Consider the following 20,227-nt stretch of genomic DNA (forward strand, 5'->3'; position numbering starts at 1 on the left):
GTGGCCCGTCCCGCCTGTGTGAAACCTAAGTATCAAAGAGGCAGAAAGCTTTATCCAAGCGCATCCACGAGCAAAGCAGGCCCAAACCTAGGCCTTTCTTCATCAAGGGTTCACTGCCTGCTACGGGGCTTGCAATCCATCTCTCTCTTGGACACAGTCCTGGTCAAGTTTTCCCTTTGAACTGACAGAAAAGATTACCAAAAAAATAAAGTAAAAACATTTTGGGTTAAACCTGGGAAGGAGGAATTGAGGGAAATAGAAAAACACTATCCGGACATTTGGGGGTGGTGGAGGGAGGGGAGAGCCCAGAGGCACTTTCCAACTTGGTGCCACCAGCCTCATGTGGCCCTGGAGCACTTGGTGTATAACGGACAATTAACAATGGTCCCTGTTATCTACACACACCCCGGAGACTGTGCATGGGGAAGGAACCAAAACTAACTCAATAACTTTTATATTGATTAGCTGTGGACCTGGTATCTCGGCTTAACCAATCACTCAGATAAATATCATGTTACAGAAAGAACGGGGACGAGGCGGTATGGAACGGTGATAAGCCTTTGGCTTTGAGTCACAAAACTGATGAGCAAGGAAAGGGTGGAAGCTTAGGAGGGGGATGAAGATTGGCCCAGCGGTGACTTAAGAACAGAGGTTGAAGGTGGGAGGCAGCTTGGTGGTGGGGGGGGTGCGGTAACTTTTTCCATCAACATCATAAACATTAACACTATTGAAACCATGTTGCCTAAACTGTAATTAAAATTTTTTCAATAAAATAAGATCAAGTCCATGTATAATTTAAACTTTTTCATGTGACCACCAGAAAAAGAAAAAGCACACATGTGGCTCACATTTGGGGCTCACATTTGATCTCTCCTCGACCACGGTGGTCCAAAGGCTTGGCCTTGGCTGGGTCAGTCACTCAGGTGTGGGGGGAGGGGCCAGAGGCCAGCCACATCCCAACAGGACAGATGCCCATTCTTGGCAGGCCAGGGGAAAGCGGGCGCTCCCGCACCCGGGAAGGGTGCCCTTCTGAGGCAAGGCTTCCATGAGGCCAGTTCTATGAAAACATTTTCACTTCAGAAATCTCCTTTCTTTCCTAAACTCAACCCAAGGCAAAAAGGGTTATTGCTTCCTGGAAATGGAACCAGGGGACTTGAAAGTGTTTCATATTAAAAACAGAAAAACCCAAGAAGGGGAAAAATAATTACATTTCTAAAAAGCTTTTGAGAACAAATGCTTGTTTGTGAGAAATAATTTTCCTATAAATATTTTATTTCTCCCTTTTTCCTTTTGTTCCGCAGCTGAGGAGTTCCACATGGTGCCAGGAGATGACTGTCCTCTGGGGAAGATCAAAAGCACCCTGCTTCGCTTGCGGAGGCTCCTCTCACCCGCCCCGGACCCACACGTGGAGAGAGCAAAGCCCTGGAAAACAAAGACGGCCCAGAAAAACCCTCCACTCTCTGGCCGCCACGTCAGAGGTTGCCAACAGATAGAGTCAAGGCTTGGCTGGAAAAAAAAAATTGCTTGTGGCTATTCTGTGGGCACCTGCCCCTAAACTGCCCAAATTGAAGGGCATTATTAAGTTGTGTGAGTTGCTCCTGTGAGATGCTACTGATGAAGGCGCCCGTTCAGTGTGTCTAGGCTGAGATCAACGGGCAAGGCAAGTGGCATTCTCCAGGGCAGAAACGCTTGTGGCCCGAACCTGGGTCTTAAACATTCCTAAAGCCCAGAGCCCAGCCCCACTCTTGTCCTGTAAGTGGGACGGTAAGGCAGGAAGTGAGGAGTGTGTGTGTGTGTGTGTGTGTGTGTGCGCGCGCGCGCGCGCGTGTGTTGGTGCAGGTAATCGAGACCTCCGACTGCTCCCTTATTTACAACACCCCCCGTTTGGTCATATGACCCTCCTAAGGGCATGACCAGTCAGCCAACTAGCTAAGGTATGGGGGGCCAGAGCCGCCCAGGTCACTGTCGAGTGCTGTCAGGCCTGTGCTGGGTCCAGAGAGATGCACCCCTGCCTGTTGATGATGAGGAACGCTGAAGGCTCCCACTGGCCGCTACGAGTCTTACTCGCCATCCTCAGGCACCCGAAGCTAGTCTATAAGCACCCGCTGGACGGCTGGATCCATCCATCAACCCAGCCCTGGAGCTGAAGGAAAAGTGAGGGGTCCCAGGGCTTCGCCTGGAATTCCAGGGAACTGAGGAGAAGGGGCCCCACGTGCGGCAGCCATGAGCCTGTGTGGTGGGCTCCTCTGGTACACGGGTGTGTCCATGCCTCACCTAGAACACTCGGCCCCAAGGAGCAATGCCCAGGGGCTCTATTTCCCCCTCTTTGCATTTGGGGGCCTGATACGTGGCAGGATCGAATTTGCTCCGTGTTGCTTCTGGGAAAGAATTTGCCACAGGTCTCGTGTTTCTACTTAAGTCGCAAGCAAGGCACCGGCGGCTCTTTGTTCCAGTTCTGTCTTTCCCAGGAGGACCCTGGAGTTAGAATCTCCCTCCGGAGCACCGAGATTGCGTACGCAGAAGACAGAAGTGGCACCTTTCTCGGGAGCAAAGGGCAGAGGCCTTCGGAAAGCGGAGCAGCGGAAACCCGGTGTCGCTCCTGTGTCGCAGCCTGCCCTGCGTCCCAGCGTGGGCTGGTCTCCTCTCCCTGGAGTCCTGCGGTTGGGGGCTTGGGAGACCCCGTTCCAAGTGGAAGCTCTAGCCCTTGTGGTGGGCTGAAAACACGGGTCTGATCTGCCCTAGCTCACATATTCGGTCCTTAAGCACCGTCTGCTTTCTTGTTCAGGCAAAAACACCAACAGCGACTTTGAAATTCACCAGGGCAGACACGGTACATTTGCAAGGAAGGTCTCTTAAGGCATTAGGGCCAGTGCACAGCCCTGCATGCTTTCCTCAGCAGCGCCCCTGAGCCCGACGGAGCACCTGAGTCTAATCCTCCACTCGGTGGCAGCCGGGTGAGAGACACTAATATTCAAGACCTATTGCCCTCGCAAAATTTTTTCCCCTTCCCTTAATACATGGATGAGGAAAAGCAATCAAGTGCGTACCATCAATTTGTAAATGAAAACAATGGAATTTAACTACCATAATGATTTAATTTAATGCTTGTTAGATGAAAAATACACGAACGAATTCTGTTTTAACACTTGGGAATTTGTCGTTGTTCTTTCTACAACTCAAACTCCTATTTTCACCCTCTGCTTTATTCTAGCCCTATATTTTGTAAAAGTGAGTATTTCAAGCTGCTTAGCCTTTTGTTGAAGCTCAACAATTAAAAGTATACAAAGGCGTATGCAAATGAGGTCTGAGGATCCTTAGGCTGTAGCTTTTTGTTCTGTTTTGTTCCTAGATTGAACAATCAATAGGATTATTGTTCCCCACTCTTTGGTGCTGACAGAGAGACACCCATCTGTAAGATAGCCACCAGCACCCAGCCCCACAGCCAAATAAACCCAGAGGCCCACAAGGCTGACAAGCCTCTGGTGAGTTGGTGAAAGACCACCCCTGCCTATACTTAAGGTAACCTTTAACATGGAAGTTTTATATATGAAGCATGTCATTTACAACAGGTTAGTAATAGCATGAGAAAGAAAATGGTCCCCAAACTCTCTGTGGCTGGCTTTTATGTATGAAATCATTTCTAGTCCCTTTGCTGGAGTACTTATGATCTTCATAAAAAATGCCTTGCCATTTTTGGATATTAACAGGCTGAAGAAATCCCAAGAAGTTCCAGCTTCCCACTCTTCTCTCAGAAGCCGTATCACCCAAGGGGGCTGGGCAGCCCTGGAGTGACAATACTTGCTTTTCCTCAGGAATCTCTTCCAGAATTGGACCCAAGACACAGGCTGAATATTTGGGAAGCTCTTCCTAGAGATCCCATTTGAGACAGAACTTCGACACAGACTTGTAAGTTTATCTCAAGAGATAGTTTAATAGTCGGCAATGTAAACTAAACTTGTTACATCAGCTTCTAATCACAGACAAAGGAATCAAATACAACCATGAGCTGACAGGCAACGTTACCTGTGTGAAAAATCCAGGAACGAGTGATATTTCGACACCTGGCCACTTTACATTGTTCCATTTGGTGGTAGGGGGGACACAGTTGATGAGGTCATGTATGTTCCAGCACACGTAAGTTCCCTGTTACTTGAGCCATGTTCTCAGCCCACATTGGAACTTCCCTTCCTCAAATTCATATTTCTACTCCCATTTTATCATAATATGATATTTCTTGCAACAAATGTGTAAAATTGCTTGACTCATCACTTCCCACAAGTCTATGAATTGTTTTGTTTGGGGGCCACACCTTGCTTACTACTAGCTCCAGGCAAACTATTGGCTCTGGAGTTAGCATCTCCCTCCGGAGCACCGAGATTGCGTACCAGAAGACAGAAGCGGCAAAGGGCAGGGGGCCTTCGGAAAGCAGAGCAGCGGATACCCGGTGTCGCTCCTGTATCAGGGGTCACTCCTGGCAGTGCTGGGTGACCATGAGCCGTGTCAGGGGTCCACCCTGGGTTGGTCTGCAGGCAAGGCAAGGGCCTTACCTGCTATATATGCCCTGAATTGTTTTGTCTTTGGGCCATACCCAGGGGTGCTCAGGGCTTACTCTTCACTCTGCACTCAGGGGTCACTCCTGGCGAGTTCAGGGGACCATATGAAGTGCCAGGGGTCAAACCTGGATCGGCCTTGTGCAAGGCAAGCACGATAACTGCTGTACTATCGTTCTGGCCCCTGAAATTCTTTTAACCATGGATTTAACTTTTTTTTTTTTTAGTGAATAGAGTAATGGTTACAACTTTCATTGGTCTTTTTCTTATTACCTAATTGATAAGAATGTATAGCTAAGTATACTTTTGTTAATTATTAGATATTGTTTTGCTGGAAGTGTTCTTCTTAATGAGATCAACAGTTGATTTATTCCTCCTCAATGTTGGATATCATTGGTTTGTCCTTTCCCCCTTGCCACTAGGAGCTTAGGTTTATCAGTCACACCCATCAAAGTGCTCCCGAGTCACTCCCATTCCTTTGTTTATCTGTAACCACTTCTACCAGTTTATCTGCTCTTCCTCTAATCAAACTCTCTTAATTGGTAAGGTCAGAACTTCCTAGGACACTGAATATTATAACATTGCCTTTCTCTCCTCTTTATGCCTTTTGAATAATTTACTTTAAAGCTATGTCTTTTTTTGTATAGACACAAGAAGACAAAATTATGTTTTTATAGCTTGGGAATTAATTGGCCTCAAATATTATTCCCTCCCGGGCATCTGCTTTCTCCACTCAGTTGCCCTCAGTTCCTAGCACCCAAAAGCAGGGTCCTGACGAGGGACAGGAAGGATCCAGGGCAAGCGGTGAGTTATGTGCTACCCTGGCATCGAGATGGGCCTGGACAAAGTGCCTAATTCTTAACTATAAGTTAAGAGCTTGATCATAGACAAATGCTGTCATGATCCAAAAGTAATGATGAGACTAGGACCCTGCTAGGAATATGAAAGACTGTTCTGGCCTGAGCACTGTAGTCTGAGATTGAGATGGCCCCAGGAGAGGAATTCTATAAGCTTTAATGCATCTCTTATTGTGTCCATACAAAATGATTAATATTATGAATTCTTATATGTTTGCTGGCTGAGGAGAAGAGAAACACATTCATGGGACTCCGCCCTTGGGTGGATCCTCCTGCTGAAAGAGAATTAAGTCCTAGGAGAAGTATCCCCTGAGGGAAAAGAACCTTACCCTATTGCTGACCACACCTATGTGTATGCCCCAACCCCCTCATGCTGTGGAGATTTAACTAGGCTGTAAGAGTGGGTTGGGGGCCAGATCCACAGATTGAGAGAGAGACCGAGAGTTGGAATGGAAGCAGGGAGAGAGAATGAAATAAACCGATCGAGCAACCAGTTTGGCCTTCTTCCTTCTATCGCCTGCCCTTGACCGATGGCACACACAGCGGTTCCGGGGTACCGAACGTGGGCGGTGAGACAGAGCCACCCAGAGAGCCCGCGAGTGCGCGCGCCCCCTCGGCGAGTTTTAGTTTTTTACACTCAGAAGGTCAGTTTTCCATATAAATAGCAACTCCTGTTACTCAAAAGAGCTAATTCTCCATCAAGTCTATTGTTGGTTTTGTTTTTACAGATATAAGCTCTGAGGTGAGTTGTTCCCACATCACACAGCAGTGGAAGAAATTCGCCTCGGTGTTTCTCAACTGGACACGTTCTAAAATCACATTTAAAAATATGTGCTAGCAATCCTGACTCCAGTCACTCCCTCAACGTTATTATAACTGAAGAAGTAGGGATAAAAGAGTCAAAAATAGATTTTCCCCCTTGTTTAACAGAGTCCAGTAAAGAACTGAAACTTTTTTGGTAGCCAGAGAGTTTTTAATCCCCTAAGATAATAGCCAGGGCTGAATAATTAAATAATTAAATAGGTAAATGAATTAACAGGGCGGGGGCAGAGGGAGAACCACAACGGGGAGAAAAGTTTGCTTTTGCTCAGCTCCACTGTGGAAAACATTTGCCCACAATCACTTTCAACTTCCCAACCTGATTCACCAGCAGGGGGCTGGGGGGAGGGGGATGGCCAGCCACTGGCCAGTAGGACACAGCTCTGGGTCCCAATTCCTGGGAGCTCACAGCGGGATCCTGAAGTGGGACCAGCAGCCGAGAGTATCGGGAAAGTGGGCGGAGGGGACAGGCCCAAGCTCAGTTTATGACACAGAGCCCAGGACACTGAGAACACGGAGTCCTTTCAACGGCCCCTGACTGTCTACACCTTGGGCCCCTGGGTAGCCCTTTGAGCACCCCCCTCCCCTCGCCACCCGCCCTGTGGACATGCGGCTCATAGGCCTTGGAGACAGCCGGACCACGGTTCCAATCCTGCCGCTGGGACTTATGCTCATTTCCACCTGTGTGTTTTGTTTTGTAACTAGGCGATGATGCCAATACTTACCTTCCCAGCAGTGCTGTTGGTGCGTGTGTGCACGGGCACCTGCCGGATGCAGCAGACTTCCTGCTGGGTCAGAGAGAACCGAGTGGAAGGTGTACACGTAGGGAGTCGGGGAGAGGACAAGAGAAACCTTGCCACATGGGGTTGCTACGCCTTGTTCATCCCCCAAAGCTCACTTCAAGCCAGAACTCTTAGATCCTTTCTCTCCCCCTCTAAAGTATCTTGAGGAACACAGAAGCAGGTTGTCCACCCAGGACAACAAGGGCCTTCCCGGTGGTGGACCAACCCAGTGTGCACTAAGGGAGGAGGGTTAGTGAGCTAGAACCCCAGAGCCTGAGGATGCTCCAGTGAGGTGCCCGGCTTCTCTGCTCTGTGGCTCCTTTAGGTTGTACGAAGCTGTATTTAATGGCAATGAAGGGCAGGACAAAAGTACGGCACCATGTTATAAGCAATGCCTGAGCACAACCAGGACCTCATGTTGTACTTCATTTTTCCTCCATAATATTGACTGGAGAGACAAGGAGCGTTTCATGGCATTTTTGCAATGACATACACCTTCACGGTGCCTTGAGTCAGACCCACTTCACCCGCTGGACGGGACGGACTCTCTTCCCATGGGGTTGGTGTGTTCGAGGCTGCAGAGTATCAGCCATCTCTAGGAAGCATCGATCTTAAAGACGCACTCGTGGCCGGGAAACGCCACGTGACAGTCTTGAGAACAAAAGTTTTCAATCCAGAAGCACTTTTGATACACTTACTTTATTTAAAACAGAAATCATCCCAGTTAACACAAAAGCAAAACTTGGTTGAAAACTCACGAAGACAGCATAATAAACACAGCTACCAGTGCTGACCCCAAAGAGATCTGACGGGCTGTCACTCCTTCCAAGGCTATGGGGGAGGGGACACTTAATGAAATGAGCTAGCTGGAAGGCCCACGCAGAGTTCCCCAGAGACTTAGGGAGCCAGCATCACAAAGGGTCTATACCACAGTCCTCTTAAGAAACACTACTGGTGCTCGCTGAAGCCTTTCCATAGTCTACTGGGTTTCTGTCTGCTAGGTTTACCTTGGCACACAAAACAACCTTGTCATCAATAGGATGTGGGCTTAAAGTGATTTTTCCTGGGGTCGTCCCGATGAATTGGTGCAGAGCCACGCCCCCTCCGTCTGGTTTTCTTTGCGCCCAGTGGGATGCATATATCACGGCTGTCCAAGTTCAGTCCGAGGAGCGCAGACATGGAACAGAATCTTTGGGTAAAGACAGGACTTGGAGGGTGGATCACTCATCCAAGTCAGCTCCACACCATTTTACCCCCCCACTCCCCACCCCCGCCATCCCATCCCAGTCCTGGCTTGCCCGTCATAAATATTTAGAAGAAGAGGTTCCTACCGATGAGACGAAGGTCGTGAAACATCCTGTGGGCTCTGAGCTGGGTCGCTGGACTGGCCGTTACACTCATGCACGGCTGCAGCCTGGCTGGTCCACGTTTCAGCGTCTCACCCATCCGCCTGGCACGCCACACCGGGCTCGTGAGCGCGGCTGACGTCTCTAGCACACCTCGCTTCCTGGAGCTTGAGACTGGTTCTCCACCACAGCTCGGTGCCTCCCGTGGAGTCCTCGGCCCGGCCCCGGCCTCGGTCCTGCCTGCCTCTGTTTCCACAGCCCAGTCCTGGCTCTTCTCCACATCTTGATTCAATCTTGGGAATGTTTTGCTCATTTGAAAAAATTCTTCTCCCTCCACCCTTGCCACAAATGTCCTTTGTCCCATCATAATTAAAAAAAAAAAATCCCTGAAAGATCCAAATGGATTAACAATAAGGATCTGATTGGAACCCTCCTGTGCCTGACAATGTAGACTTGTATTTCTAGAGAAGTGTGTAACCACATTTGTCTGGGCTGCAAAAGACACCCCGGTATAAGACTAGAATAGAATTTCAGCCGACTCCCTAATTTCCTTAGTATGGCTTAGGTTTCCAGGCCTTCCTGTGTTTTCTTCTGATAGAGCAGGTATACATTACTAAATATATGTGATAAGGAAGTATAAAACAGCCACTGACTTCCGAGTGCGGTCGAAACTAGACTTGAAGTTCACGTTTATAAGTTAGTCATTTTCGCCTAGGCTTAATTGCAATATGGACTACTTGCAATTTTGTTCAGCAGACCCTCAGCAGACAGCCGGGTGAGTATCGGGACGGCCCTGCTCACGATGGCTCAACCCGGATGACCAGAACCCCTTGATCTACAGTCACTTCCCAATTTCCCACACCAAAACAGGACTAAGTCTTGAGATATCAAGCAACAGACATTGGCGAATGAAATAAAAGTCCTCTCTCGGCAGAAGGCTGTGCGTGAATATGCAGAGATAAGCAGGCGGGGGCCGAGGTGGTCGAATGTTTTTGTTTTGCTTTTGTCTGGAACCACAGCAAGGGACTTCCTTCATTGGAAAGTGACTGTAAACCAGCTAGGAGCCCAACAAGCATGTCCCCAAGACCTTCTCCGACAGTGGACTGCCGTAAGACACACAAGCTATTTGTCATTCTGACTCTTTCTCTCTCTCTCTCTCTCTCTCTCCTTCTCTCTCTCTCTCTCTCGCTCGCTCACTCTCTCTCTCAGCATTTCTGTCCTGGAAACCTGGGGGATTCCAGGAGGGCCTGGGGTGCGTTTCTCCTTGAGGCTCCTTCTGGAACCCTGAACCCCAATTTGCAAAGTGCAGGAGTTCCATTTAACCCTGACCTTGGCCAACATCTGCAAGCCGCTGAGGGGGGGGACTCAGGTGTGGACCCCCTTTCCAACATAAAATAAGCCAGAGTCATTCTAAGTTTTGACCACAAAGTAATTGAGGCGATTTTTTTTTAAGGAGAAAAAAAAGGACTAGTTGAGGCTTTTATATACATTCATTGCTTCTAACTTTTCTTTTTTTTAAACAAGAAGGGGGGAAAAAAAGCAACACTGACTACTCTTAAGAGCCAGTGCAGCCACGTGCTATGGAGCTCTGTGGCCAGGTGGCAGGACATAGTGACTGTTAAAACCCAGGACCAAAACCCCACAACGGCCCCACAGCCCGAGGAACCAGGGAGACACTCAGCCCCCACCCCGAGACCTTTCCTCTATATACATCTTTAGAATACTCCGAGAATCCCAGTTTGAACAACAACAACAAACAACAAACAACAACAAAGACAAACAGGCTTTATATTAAAAAAATGTCCATGTTCTTCATTTGTTACGTCTAAAGCAGCTTGGAGGATGTCGCCACTCGGAGCGTACTGCAAACTGACTCCATTAACATATGACCTCGGCAGGATAGCAGCACAGGATTTGCATTCCATATTCATCACTTTTTTTTTTAAAACAATGTAAACCTTTCATAAAATAATATTTTGCGTAAAAATCGGGATCATTCAAAAACAAAGGTCTGGTCGTCCTGTTCCCTGAGGCCCGCCCGGGGGGTCTGGCTTCGTCCCACGGTTTCCTGCTTGGTGGGGGGGCAAGCAGGCAGCTGCATTTCAGGAAGTACCTGAACACGAGCCCCCGACAGCGCGGGCGGGAGAGCTCTGGATGGGTCTGCGTCCAAACCCAGACTCTCTGAAGGCCAAACCGTCAGAGCCAGAACTGAATCCCCTGGTCGTTTCCCAGCTGGGTTTGCAAAGGAATGCACCTCGCGGGTGTAACCACACAGGTTGGCAATCCTAAAGGATGTGGGTGAGGTGGTCACTGGATGTTCAAATGAATGAGTCTCGTGGGTGGGACCAAATGCGTGTGCAAGCCTGGAGAATGTGAGCAGAATTCCGACTTGTCCCTGGGACACGAGAACCTTCCAGGAACACGGTCGGAGGGACACAGGTCACGTCTGCCTCACGATAAACAACGGTCGACAGTGAAATGTACGTCATGTGGTGGACGCAAAGCTCCTCAGTGGACAGCCAGCTCGGGGGTCCTCAGGGCCGAGACCGAGGCTTCTCTCACCTCAGAAATGCTTTTAAAGACTTAAGAGACAGAAACCTCAAATGGAAAATGGATTTTTCTTTTTCTTTTTTTTTTCCCTTTTTGGCTAACAAATAGAGGCCATAACTAAATACAAAAAAAAAATTTGCTGAGATGCATGTATTTTTTTTTAAAAGCAGCTTTCGAAATATCAACCACAGCATTAAACATTGAACATAGTACATTCCAAAGTTAATACAGATAAACGGTATATAATGCAATAATGCCACAGTTATTCCACATATGTCTCAAGGCTGATTCTAAACTTGAAAAAGTATTTTCTAGTTTATTAGCTTTTGCTACTTCTCTAAAGTTTTCCACCACTTTTTTTTTTCCTTTTTTCCTTTTTTTCTTTTTTTTAATGCCCCAGGATGTACCTTCCACACCTGGAACATTTTCCCCACCCCACCCCCACCCTCTGCATGTTTTCAAATAAAACCAAACCACAATGACAAGATAATGTTTTACATCGTAATTCCATAGACACGGGTCAATGAATACATGACGCCTCTTTCAACACCTCCTTTAGGATTTATGACCCGCTCCAGTCACCGTTTCTGCCAACTGCGGCTGCGCAGCGGCCGGGAGCTGGGACCGCTTGGCTCCTCCTGCAAGTCCCCCGGGAGGCTGGGGGCGGGCGGGGGTCTGCCCAGCCTGGCCGAGCCCCCCTACACAGACAGGCGGGCACCTCCTCTCTCTCTCTCTCTCTCTTTCTCTCTCTCTCTCTCTCTCCCCACTGGGACAAGTCTTGGAGCCTGGGCTCGAAGATCCGATCTGGGGTGCACGTGGAAACAGGCCGGGGTGCCCCCCCCACCACGGGTGCACCCCTGGCCCCCTGCGGTGACAGGTCCCGTCTTGCCTTGCTTGCTGCAGCTCGACCGACCTCAGCCTTCTGGGTTTGAGGGGGCTTCCAGGCCCTCGGGCCCACGCTGCCGCTCCGTTTCACAGCCCCGGGGCTGGCGGGGCCCGGGCGGGCTCCGTGCCAGGGCCGGGGAGGCCTGGCCAGGCAGGCGTGGGGCTGCGGCGTCTCAGGGCGAAGCAGGCACTTGTGGCGGCCTGATGCTGCGGGTTCAGTCACTTCCTCGCATTCTCGAGGATTCTGTTTCACACACAGGCAGAGCCAGTGTCTGCAAGGGGTGGGGGGGAGCATATCCAAAATAGAGGGCTGTCCACATCAGGGCTTAAGGTACTGGATGAGAGCGTAGAAGTCGTTAAAATGCTTCTGGGCACAATTGGTAGCTTAAAAAAATACTCTCCTCTGGTTTAAGGGCGTGTCCCCCAGCGCCGGCCTTGCACGGAGGCGGAGATGCTGGCGCACTCCCAAGTTCACCCGAAGGTCCCGGATTCTTTCTTCCCATGGGGTCTGTACCACGTGAGCCAGACACCCTCACTCTGTTCTCCTCTCCCCCACCCGCCCCCAACACCCTCCCTCTAAAAAAAAAAAAACAAAAAAAAACCATCCCAGCCCCCGGGAGCACAGAGTGGCCACGAGCGTCCGTGTCTCTTCCTAGCCCCCAGGGGCCCAAAACACGGCTTCCGTAAGTCACATGCTGGCGGGTCTGACTCGTCAGGCACCCGACACGTGGAGAGGCACAGGTGATGGGGGCGGGGAGTGGGGGGGGCTCGAGGCAGGGGGGTGGCCTCGGCACTGAGGGTCGGGTTCCAGAGACCGGAGGTTCCGAGGGAGGGACTCTCTTAAATAAATAAATCTTTTTTTTTTTTCTTCTTCTTCTTCATCATGTAAAAAATAAATGGCATTTCCCTTTGGCAGTAAATAGCTGATTGGACGCGCGCGGCCCGGGGGCTGCCTTCTGCTTTGTTTCCTTTTGTCTGTGAGAGCGCACAGCTCCGGGTTCTGTTTCGGGCGTGGCGTGGGGCAGAGCCGGCCTCGGCGGGGCTGCTGCCTTCTGGACCTTTTGCATAGGCGTGGGGGGCGGCCTGCGACCCCCTCACTTGTGGCCCAGGTAGGCCCCCAGCGTGATGCAGGCCCCCACCAGGGCCAGGCTGAGCAGCGCCTTCAGAGACAGCCAGGAGAAATCAAAGAGAGGCCGCATGCTCGGGCCGTACAGCTCCACGAAGGCGTCCTGCAGGGACACAGAGGGAACAGCAGGTTAGAGACAAGCGTCCCCTGTCACCCTACTACAGTGGCACCCTAGGAGCAGGGAGGGCCCTATGCTAGCCTGGCATCCTGGGAAGGGCAGGCAAGGCCAGGGGGCAGCCCGGCTGCTCACTGGCAGCAGAGATTTCGCGTCTCCTATTCTCACTTTCGTTGGACAAATACTTCCCAGGTGCCTATGTAGGTGCCAGGACACACGCTACAGAGAACCCCGACTTCGGAAGCGTTTAGACCGTGGAGTGGGGCCCACAGATTAAAATCAAGGTGTCCTATCGAGCATCAGCATGCTGAGGAAAAGAACACACCAGCAAGAGAAAATCCTGGGCACCGGAATGATAGCACAGAGGGTAGAGCGTTTGCCTTGCACGCGGCCGACCTAGGTTCAATACCCGGCATCCCATATGGTCCCCCAAGCACCTCCAGGAGTGACTTCTGAGTGCAGAGCCAGGAGTAACCAACCCCTGAGCAACGCTGGATGTGACCCAAAAAGAAAAATAAAAAGGAGAAAATCCTGGAGGCGGGACTGGAGCCATAGTCGGGAGGGTGTTTGCCTTGCACTCGGCCAACCGGGGTTCGATCCCCAGCATCCCATATGGTCCCCAGAGCACTTCCCGGAGAATTCCTGAGTGCAGAGCCAGGAGTAACCCCTGAGCATCACCGGGTGTGACCCAAAAAGCAAAAAAGAAAAAAAAAAGAAAATCCTGGAAGCTTTGCAACTTTAGTTATCAAGGCATCCCTTGCAAGTTACAACTCTTTACAAGCAGAGGGAAGGGGTGTCGGCCCTGCTTGCTGTAGACCCTAGTTTGATCCCCTTCATGCAGGCCCCTGAGTATCACCAGGAGGGACCCCCAGGAGGAAGCCCTAAGTATTGCCCAGTGTGCACCCCCCACATCCCCAAACTCTAAAAACACAACAACACAGGGCGGGAGAGAAGATGCAGAAGGTGGGATGATTGCCTCACATGTGGCCACCCCAGGTTCGACCCCCAGCATTCCCTAGGGCCCCTTGAGTACACCAGGAGTCATCCCCGAGCACAGAGCCAGGAGCAAGGCCTGAGTACCACTGGGTGGAGCTCACAATGCAAAGCCAAACAAAAAATCCAATCCCATGCCTAACACACACTTATTGCTGACCCCTCAAACCAATTAAATAAAGAGTTCAAATCGCCCGGGCACCAATCTGATGATGAATTTCTTAGATTTGGAAGTGGGGAACTGGCTTGACTCAACCTCTGGATTCCACAAATGCCTAGTCAATCCCCTAAATGAACATACAGATGAAGATCTCAACACGGAGAGGAGAAAAAGACAGTTTTCCCTTGGTAGGGGCCCTTCAGGCCTGAAGGGGAGGCCCAGGGGCCCCACTCCACCCAGCCTCCCGCCAGAACCCGAACCCACGGGGTTTCTCTGGGTAAGTCTGGCGGTAGAGGGATGGGATCACCTCAGCCTCCCGGTGCTGTGTGTGTGGTCTCGGTACACGTAGGTGTGGAACAAGTTCTTGCTCAACCAATGACTCAAGTTTTCCGATGCCATCGTTGCTGTGGATTCCGCCTTTGGCCTAAGCCTTCACCCAGATTCTCCCTCCTTTGCCCACTTTACTCCTCCTAGATGCCATCTCTTGCAAAACTGGCCTACAGACCTTGGTGTGTTGGCATTTAAGGCACCACGAGGGCCTCCCCAGGTGACTAAGTAGATGTAAGTATGTACATATTGATGGCACGGCTTCCTATGTGTGTCCTGACATGCGTGCGCACGGAGGTACCCTACGACGACAGTGTGTGAATGACACGCAACACAGAGGCGGGGCCCTGGGACAGCTCAGGCGTGCGGGTGGTGGGTCCAGCTGGGTCCTCGGCCTTGGCACAATGTGGTCACGATGTGTCCGTTCATCAGAAGGCAGTCCTGCCCAGGCCTGAGGCGCCCCCCCACCCCACGCTGCCCTCCAGCCCATTTTCACTCAGGCGGCTGCAATAGAGACAATACGGCGCCACGTCTTGGTCCACAAACTCTCGCCTACCTGCTGGGCAGGATTGGGGGGCACAAGTTTTCGAAAGCGAAGGGACTGGCCATGGGCAGGCAAGTGCTGGGCCCCTCGCTTGTTGCCCTGAGCCCTGGGGCACCTCTGGCAGGGGGAAGTTTCTGACAGGTCGTCATCTGGGCGTTGATCCCGTAGCAGTGAGGCCCGACGGGGCAATGCCCCTCCCCCACCCGTCCTCCCCCCCTCCCCCGCCCTCCCTACCCCCTCCCTTCAGCCGGCAAGTGCCCAAAGCCTGGAAACGATGTTGGGAGTCCTGAGGAGCTAGGGGTGCTGCTGGCACTGCAGGGAGCCTGGGAAGGAGGGTGGGGAAGGGGCGGGCCCAGAGCCTGCCCCCCCCCCAGCGGTCAGGCTCCGCCCAAGCACCCGGCCTTCTGCTGGCGCTTCTGCAGAGACGGAGGCGGCGAGACACGCACCAGGGCGGGCCTGCGGCCCCGGACTCACCCCACGGAGCCTGCAGGGCCGCACACCTTCCTCCCCGAGCCAGAAGCCAGGCTGCAGATTCCCCGGCACCCTCCCAGGTGCCCGTCCGCGCAGCCCTGGGCGGGCTCGGGCCCGGCGCTCCCCAGCCTGCGCCCGCCCGGGCTGGTGCGGCTCCAAGCGCCCTGATGAGGGTGATTTCCGAAGTCTGTTTGAACAGTCTGTCGTTATTTGTTTAACTCTGGAAGCTGTTTTAAATAAACACATGCTCGTTTTATGTATTAGAGAAGCAGGGGGAGGGAAAAGAACTCCGGGGCGCCCCCCGTCCTGACCCCCAAAGCACATCCCCTCCCGGGGGTCCCTCCTAGATCCCCACTGCCTCAGGCCACAGAGGTCCTGCCGTCACCCTCTGTCTGACCCCACCTGCTACCCCTGACCAGATCCCAGCCTGCCACCCTCTGAGTGGATCCCAGCTGCCACCCTCTGACTGGATCCCAGCTGCCACCCTGACTGGATCCCAGCTGCCACCCTCTGACTGGATCCCAGCTGCCACCCTCTGAGTGGATCCCAGCTGCCACCCTCTGAGTGGATCCCAGCCCGCCACCCTGACTGGATCCCAGCTGCCACCCTCTGAGTGGATCCCAGCTGCCACCCTCTGAGTGGATCCCAGCTGCCACCCTCTGAGTGGATCCCAGCTGCCACCCTCTGAGTGGATCCCAGCTGCCACCCTCTGAGTGGATCCCAACTACCACCCTCTGAGTGGATCCCAACTACCACCCTCTGAGTGGATCCCAGCTGCCACCCTCTGAGTGGATCCCAGCTGCTACCCTCTGAGTGGATCCCAACTACCACCCTCTGACTGGATCCCAACTACCACCCTCTGACTGGATCCCAGCTGCCACCCTCTGACTGGATCCCAGCCTGCCACCCTGAGTGGATCCCAGCTGCCACCCTCTGAATGGATCCCAGCTGCCACCCTCTGACTGGATCCCAGCTGCCACCCTCTGAGTGGATCCCAACTGCCACCCTGTGAATGGATCCCACCTGTCACGCTCTGTCTGGATCCCGCCTGTCTCCCTCTGACTGGACCTCAGCCACCATCCTCTGGCCCGTCCCCCTCTGTGTGGGTCCACTCGGCCACTGGCCCTGCAGCCCTGGTTCTACGGCCCCCTTGCTCTCGGCTCTGCTTCTGCTCCGTGCTCCTCCCCGTGGCTTCATGAACTCCACGGCACATGGCTGGAGGTGGGTGCCCACCGTTTATTTTCTGTGGCCCCTGGAGCCTGTGTCTGTCACCTCCGAGGTGCCAATGGCTCATTCCCCCCTGAGAACTGAGCTGCAAACCCAGCGACTGTAAAAAGGAAGGACAAAATAAGTGACATCTCAAAACACCCAGGGCAGAGAGAGAGAGAGACAGAGACAGAGAGACAGAGAGAGAGACAGAGAGAGAGACAGAGAAAGGCGAGGAGAGGAGGGAGAGCTTGTCCCTGCAGTTGCCCGGATCCTCGCCCCTGTGCTCCTCCCCAGGAGAGTCCTCCCCTAGGTGCAGGCCGGGGAGGTCGGGGTTGATCGGGGCCTCCAGGCAAGCTAAGGGCTCGGGTGGGCTGGAGACTGCGCCTGGGCATGAGTGTGGCACTCAGCCCAAACACTGAGCCGCCCCCCAGGGCTTCGGGAGAGAAAGAAGGCAGGGAAGCAGGGAGGGTGGCTGAGATGCGGAAGGAGGGGAGGAAGGATGCGGAAGGAGGGGAGGAAGGAGGGAGAAAAGCAGGGAGGGTGAAGGCAATGAGGAAGGAAAGGGTGTGGGGGGAGGAGAGAATGGAGGGAGGGAGGGAGGGATGGAGGGAGGGAGGGAGGGAGGAAGGAGGAAGGGTGAAAGAGGAGAGGGAGGGAGTGCTGCTGGGGGAGGGAGGGAGGGAGGGAGGGAGGGATGGGGAAGAGAGGGATGTTGGGGGGAGAGGAGAGCTGGCTGTGACCTCCCGGCCTCTGGGCCTGGCCCTGCCTGAGCTGTGAAGGGGCAGGTGGGGCAGTGCGTGTCCCTCCACCTGGGGACAGTGGCCGCAGGAAGGGCCCTGCTCCCTCCCGGGATTCCACCTGCTGCCTCCCTCCGGGAGCCCTCCGAGACCCCCACCTGAATCCCCCGGGACTGACTCTGGGCGGGCGGGAGAAGCCCCTCGAGCAAGGAACTGAAGGACGCGGCTGTGCGCAGCCCTGGCCGGCCCGTGGGGGCCTGCAGCAGCCACCGCCGAGGGCCTGGGTCTGGGACCCCGTCGAAGCGCCGGGCTGAGCACAGAAGAAAACTCTAACCCAAGCCCCGGAGAGAGAAACGCAGGAGATGAGAGACTCAAGCCAAGCCAGCAGCCGGTGTGGAGGGGGCTGGGGCAGAGACAGGAGGACCCCAGGCTGCCCACCCCGCCCTTAGGCCCCCGACCTGGGAGGGGCAGGTGCCCCCTGCAGAGGCCGGAGTAGGACCCCTACCAGAGCAGGGCACGGTCCAGCTCTTCCGAGACCCCCAGGGAAGGGCCGAGCATCCAGGGCTGTCACTCGAGTGGGGCTCGGAGCACACCTGCTCCCAGACCCGGGGTCACAGGGCTGATTGCATCTGGGCCCGCACCCCTGCAGGGACCCCCAGCCTCCGCGCCCTCTGGCCAGTCACCCATGATGGGAAGCGCGGGGGTGTCTGTAAGGGTGCATGGGGGGTATGTATGTGAGTGTTTGGGTGTGTGTGTCTGTGTGTGAGTCTCTGCAGGGGGTGTGTGAGTCTCTGTACGTGTCTGAGTGTGTATGTGTCTGTGTATATGTATACGTGTGTGTCTGTTTCTGTGTACTTATGGGGTAGGTGTGTTTTGTGTGTGCATATATATGTGTGTGTATGTGTATCTGTGTTTGTGTGTCTCTGTATGTGTATGAGTGTGTATGTGTCTGAGTGTGTGTGTCTATGTGTGATTGTGTCTGTATGTGCTTGTGGAGTGTGCGTTTTGTGTGTATACATATATGTGTATGTATGTATATTTGTGTCTGTGTTTATATGTGTGTGTGTCTGTATGTGTGTGGCTGTGTATGTGTCTGAGTGTGTGTATACATGTGTATGTCTATGTGTGTGTCTGTGTGTGCCTGTGGGGTGTATATTGTGTGTGGACGTGTTTGTATGTGTGTCTGTGTGTCTATGTGTGTGTATGTGTCTGAGTGTGTGTCTATGTGTGAGTGTGTCTGTGCTTGTGGAGTGTGTGTTTTGTGTGTATACATATGTGTGTATGTATGTATATTTGTGTCTGTGTTTACGTGTGTGTCTGTATGTGTGTGACTGTGTATGTGTCTGAGTGTGTGTATACATGTGTATGTCTATGTGTGTGTCTGTGTGTGCCTGTGGGGTGTATACATGTGTATGTCTATGTGTGTGGATGTGTTTGTATGTGTGTCTGTGTGTCTCTATGTGTGGGGTGTGTGAGATGCGTGCTCTATGTGTGTGTGGGGTGTGTGAGATGTGTGCTGTATGTGTGTGGAGGGTGTGTATGTATGCATGTGTGTGAGTGCTGCTCCTGCTGGCACAGAGGCTGCTGCAGGGTCTGTCAACCACACCTGCCCGAAAGAAGGAACCTTCTAGAAGCTCCCCCAAGCATAGAGTTTTTAGGACTCCGCCCGGCAGGGCCTTAGCTCGCCGCTGACTCACTTTCCTTCCTTCCTCAACCCACGGTCCTGCGTGTCCGTCATGGCTGCTCCCGGAGCAGGCTTTGGGGGAGGCCACGGCTGTGTCACACGCAAGCGTGGAGCCCAAACCGTAATTACAGATGAAGAGAAAGACAACTCGCCCCCTCGGGGAACGGGCTGCGAGCAGAGTCTTCAGGGGGACAGCCCCCTTCACAGTCACAGCCGGGGCAATGACAAATGCTCCCCCCCGCCAGCACACGCACAGACCCTGAACGGAGGCCGCGGGCTGGCCACTCCGGGTCCCCACACACTCTGGCAGGCACCAATTCGCACACCCAGCAGTTAGAACATGGAAAGCAGCTGTGAACACACACCCGCCCACGGCCACGAAAACCACGGGAGGACACGGCCACGGAGAGGAATGGCACGGAGAGTGGAGAGATAAGCGCCAGTGGGCGGGGCCGGCCGGGTCACAGCTGGGTGGCTGCCAACACGGGACTTCCCACGGACAAGCTGTGGGTCAGTGGTTGCCAGGGCCGGGGTGAGAGGGGAGCAGAGGGTGGCCACGATGGGCACCACCAACGGGGGCAGCAAGGAGAAGGCTCCGGAATCAGAAACATTTGTCCAATGTTGCGAACCTCTAAGGACGCTCTCCCCCTGCCCACTTTTATGCGTTCTGGGGGCCACACCCAGAGACGCTCAGAACTTACTCCAGGCTCTGCACCCCGGGGTCACCCCTGGCTGGGCGCAGGGGGCCGTGTGGGGTGCCTGAGGCCTGTGCAAGCCTACTGCCCTCCCCGCCGGACTCCCGCGGCCCAGCCATCCCTTCCCGCCGGAGCCCATGTGCTGGAAAGTCCGTTTCTGTTTAGAGCGTGAGCCGCCCCCTCCCATGGACAGGAGAGACGCAGAACAAACCCTCCATCCACAGCCCGGACCTCGCCGGGTGGGTGAAAGAGCCGGTCCGTGCCCACACTCCCCTCCAGGGCAGCTGGGTGCCAGGGATCTCTGCCCGCAGGCTCTGGGCAACCGAGACAGCCCTGACTCTGTCCTGGGAGCCAGCGGCACCCCGGGGACAGTCTCC

At 53.3% G+C, this 20,227-nt stretch overlaps 1 protein-coding gene across 3 annotated transcripts in view; it reads right to left on the reverse strand.

Moving 5' to 3' along the window:
* Positions 1-7,688: 7,688 nt before the first annotated feature.
* BCL2 (BCL2 apoptosis regulator) overlaps positions 7,689-20,227 on the reverse strand; it is a 175,669-nt gene continuing 163,130 nt past the window's right edge. For all 3 annotated transcript variants that reach the window (XM_055125695.1, XM_055125696.1, XM_055125694.1), the window contains exon 3: positions 7,689-13,018. In XM_055125695.1, the coding sequence (XP_054981670.1) occupies positions 12,884-13,018 (135 nt within the window). In that variant the 3' untranslated portion in view covers positions 7,689-12,883. The remainder of the gene's footprint in view (positions 13,019-20,227) is intronic.

This window comes from Sorex araneus, chromosome 2 (assembly GCF_027595985.1).
Source record: "Sorex araneus isolate mSorAra2 chromosome 2, mSorAra2.pri, whole genome shotgun sequence".
NCBI lineage: Eukaryota > Metazoa > Chordata > Mammalia > Eulipotyphla > Soricidae > Sorex > Sorex araneus.